This window comes from Coptis chinensis, chromosome 6, assembly GCF_015680905.1.
Source record: "Coptis chinensis isolate HL-2020 chromosome 6, ASM1568090v1, whole genome shotgun sequence".
NCBI lineage: Eukaryota > Viridiplantae > Streptophyta > Magnoliopsida > Ranunculales > Ranunculaceae > Coptis > Coptis chinensis.
In genome coordinates this window covers 89,275,947-89,280,234 of record NC_141461.1, presented here as the reverse complement: position 1 = coordinate 89,280,234, position 4,288 = coordinate 89,275,947, and the positions used below count along the sequence as shown (strand labels likewise).

The following is a 4,288-nucleotide window of genomic DNA, read 5'->3' as shown; positions in this document are numbered from 1 at the left end:
AGTTCAAGGCGTGTGTTAGAAGCTTCAAGTTTGGAAAGAGAATGTTATTTGAAAGACATACTCTTCTTCCATCCATTTGATTATTAGATTATTCAAATCTGAAAATTAATGGTCATTACTTATTTTACCCACCCAATTTTACGTTAACACTTTGACATGTTCACATTGAAAAAGACATAGATCGACATGATCTGCTCATTATTCATGTTGGAATTGAATAAGTATATTTTGCATGTATACAAACAATCACCTAGAAAAAGACAAAAGGAGGAGTATTCTAAGTAGGTGAACGATTTTTTGAAAGAGAATTTTTTTTGTATTCATCAATTCATCGTAACACGTTCATGTGATAAATCTTTTCAAGTGAGAGTAGTGTATTCTTTAAGGATATGAAAACAATCAATCTATTTTAGTGATTTGATATATATTTTAGTGATTTGTACCGTTAGTACGTAAAATTCAAGTAGTGATGATTTATTTAAATAACCATAAATCTAAGAAAACTTTTATACAAGCTAGATCGAGTTTAAGATAATTTTATTTGAAAATTACGGATTAATATCCTAAACCACAAAGTGAAAGAGGGTATTTCAATTTGATCCCTTAGTTTCCAAATACTTATGCACCATAATCGTTGCTCATTAACGATTTCGATTTATTTTCATATAAAATATATTTTTGATTCAAAATTCTCATTTAAATGATAGATAGTAGAAGCCTTTATGTAAAAATATTTAAATCCCGATTATTCGGCCAAAATCAGATTAGATGTTAGTGTCGATATGATTCGGAAAAAATCATAATTTAAATGATAGATAGTAGATTATGTAAAATTTCAAATAATTATTCGGCAAAATCAGATCGGATGTGTGTCGATAGATTCGGAAAATCAGAATTTCACACAGCATTGAATGACTGCCCGAATTTAAATCGGATTTTCAGCATTATGACGAGTTACATTGAAGACGAATCATCCCAAATACATGCTTTCCAATGTCGATTTTTCAAAATCCTAAGGACAAATTCGTCTACAAACCCGAATCCAATTGTTTCACGGCTCTCGTTCTTTCAACGCTACCCACAAACACTCCCTTTAAATTCTTCACTTCCCAATCTCAAAAAACTAGGGTTAGCTTTTCACACCACACAAGAACAAAAAAAAAAACATGCCGAAGAACAAGGGAAAGGGAGGAAAGAATCGAAAGAGAGGAAAGAACGAAGCAGACGACGAGAAACGTGAACTAGTTTTCAAAGAAGACGGACAAGAATACGCACAAGTTTTACGAATGTTAGGAAACGGACGATGTGAAGCAACATGTATTGATGGGAACAAAAGATTATGTCATATAAGAGGAAAGATGCATAAGAAAGTATGGATAGCAGCTGGTGATATAATATTAGTTGGGTTAAGAGATTACCAAGATGACAAAGCTGATGTTATCTTGAAATATATGCCTGATGAAGCTAGACTTTTGAAAGCTTATGGGGAATTGCCTGAGAATACTAGATTGAATGAAGGGATTAATGTTATTGATGAAGAGGACCCCGAAGCTGGCGATGATTATATTGAGTTTGAAGACGAAGATATTGATAAGATTTAGGAGATTTAGGGGAATTTTAATTAAAATTATGTGTTTTTATGTTTTTACGAGTTGTTGTATGAGATGATTATTGGGGGTATTTGATAAAGCTTGAATCTGAAGCTGTTTACTATTAATTTAGTATTGTGTTTTGGGAACTTATAATTTATGCATTTTTTTTTTGTGGATTTAGAGATTTCAGTTTATGCAATTGTTGAGTTTAATGATGAATGCTTTGTTCGTTTATCAATTTGTTTTTGTGTTATGTATCTTAGATTTATCAAGTAGAAGTACTATGAATTTCTGTTAGAATAAGCTGTGTTGACCTGAATTGTTAGTGTAGTGATTGTTAATTGTTCATCTAGTAATATTCAGCAGAAACAATTTCCAGGAGATATTGATTTGGAAAATTTTGGTTCTAGCATAAGTTGTGTTTAAGTTTAGATCCAAGCTTGTGATGTTTATGAAATGTACCACGAACTATAGGAATTGGAATCTGGAAGTTTGTATTCGGGAATGCCAAATGCAGAGGTGAGAATTTTGAAGCGTATTCATACTGTACTGTTTTGTAGTGATTCTTTGCACATGAGGAAGGATTATTTTGTCCTCTTCCTCAGAATTGGACCTGATATTTTCTACACCAAAGAGTATGTTAATGTTTTCAATGGTAAAACTGTGTTTACTCTACTTGTAAACCCTAAAATCGGTGAACGAGGGAATTCATCCCACGCGGCCAGAAGATTTTATCTCAGTTTCTGATTCTTCTTTGTCGAAGAATGAGTATTTTTGTTTCACCAGGAAGCGTGACTAGTGCGCCAGAAGATTTCATCTTGCTCAGTTTCTGATATTTCTTAGGTAAAAAAATGAGTATTTTTGTTTCACCAGTCACTTTTCGGGCACTTCGCCTTTCCTTATGCAGACATTTTCTTCTTCAGATATAGTTCAGCAATGCTGTCCCTTCAAACATATTTTTTCATCGGATATGGTTGTTGGTAGGGTAACACTAGGCTGTCAATCTGATTTGTAGTCATTGTTTCCCATTTCCAAATGATATAGAGAGTGACCATGAGTGATTCAAGTTTCATTATGTGAATTGATAGTTGCAAAGAACGTGGATTTTCCAGGCTCTGGATTGTGTACCTTGAAGAATCATGAAGTGTTCGATGGTGAGTCTTAAAGAAAGGTAAGATCTTAATTTTAGGTGCGGTGAAAGATCAGTAGGATGTTTTATGAACAGGTATATGCTTTGAAAAAATATCTTTGATTTTGCAATGGAAGGTCCGCATATGACTGAAGGCGCACCCCATTCCATGTTATGGAATATGGATGATTTATTCGCTTTTGTGGTATTTAAGCTTCTGAGCCTCCTTTTGGCTGTTAACTAATGCATGGAATTCATTTTTATGGTGTAAACTGAGAAGAGGTGACTACGTTGTTTGTTTGCCACCGCATCTTCTCCAACTTATGTCCCTTGTGACAATGGGAGAACTCTGAAGTTAGAGGACTCCCAAGGTCTCTGCCAAATCCTTCAAGAACCAGTTGGAATTACTATTTATACTAAGGGAATTTTTTAGTGTGATTTTTTTTTCCAGTTTTTCCCTTGAATTTACGTGATTTTATAGCCAATTTCAACAGTTACATCAACTTGGGTAGTACTAGTTGAAACTCGTGTTCAGTTTCATTAAGAGCATTACTATAGCAGGAACACTACCTTCCTCTTCTGTATCACCTCATCTATGTAGTGGGAGCTTCAATGGCTATCGAACCTGTGACATCCAATCCTTCATTAAACTTCCACTTAATTTATACAGGAACCTAAGGTGGTAGTCTACTGTGGCGAAATTATGAGTACTTGAGTGTGGCGCTGGGAGTTGAGCGAGTAGAAGTTGCAATGGGTGAACACGTCTGTCCTCAGTTTTCATCATATAGATGTTGGTTCCGACGAATATGATATCAAACTGTTCTAGGGTGTGATGTCCCAAGTCACCGTCCTTCTTCACCACCACTCTCGTTACCAACATTCATAGAATCTAATACCGACTTGGATTCTAAAATAAGAATCTCCTTTAATGCATCATCAATCAAAGTTGAAGAACCCTCCTGTGCCACCAATGACAGAATATATCCCTAGCCTTGTTCACCTAAAGATCTGCTCCGGGAAAATTTATAGTTCCCCTGCAGTCCTCTGAGTCGAGAACAGAAGAGAAATCCATCGAAGCAGTAAGAATTTTTTTTTCCTGTCATAGATGTAGAAGCCTTGAGCACGACCGACTGGATTTGCGTGAAGATTGTTGTCTGGAGTTGTCGAAAATAGCCAAATCACCATGATGATTTTGTCTACTAGGATAATCTTGTTTGCCCAACTGGGTGCACTTAAAGTGGCTGCAAGTCGCAGTTTTGAAATTTCATTTTTCCATTGTGAACGTGTCATGGAAGTGCAACACAAGCCTCTTGCATGGCTGATGCTGATGGTGCTTCCTCTTCTGAGTGTGTAGGCAGAGACACCACAAAGACAGAAAAAGAAGAACAATGCTAACCAAATTACTTGTCATTATACTTGTTTGCAGTTCCCTGTTCTTCTTGTCACAGTGAAAATATAAGGAAGTTCAAAGGAGCGGTTCTATCCGTTATGTACACATACAAACCTCCCCGTGGTTCTGGTGTGTCATTGTGACTGTGTAGTATGAAATTGAGTGGTGATCAAACCC

General features: G+C 35.7%; 1 protein-coding gene across 1 annotated transcript; it reads left to right on the top strand.

The window, feature by feature from the left end:
• The first annotated feature begins 1,076 nt into the window (after positions 1–1,076).
• On the top strand, positions 1,077–1,768 carry LOC147495252 (eukaryotic translation initiation factor 1A-like). The gene has a single exon (XM_086563877.1). The coding sequence runs from the start codon at positions 1,167–1,169 to the stop codon at positions 1,599–1,601; it is 435 nt and encodes a 144-aa protein (XP_086420003.1). The 5' UTR covers positions 1,077–1,166; the 3' UTR covers positions 1,602–1,768.
• The last annotated feature ends 2,520 nt before the right edge of the window (positions 1,769–4,288 follow it).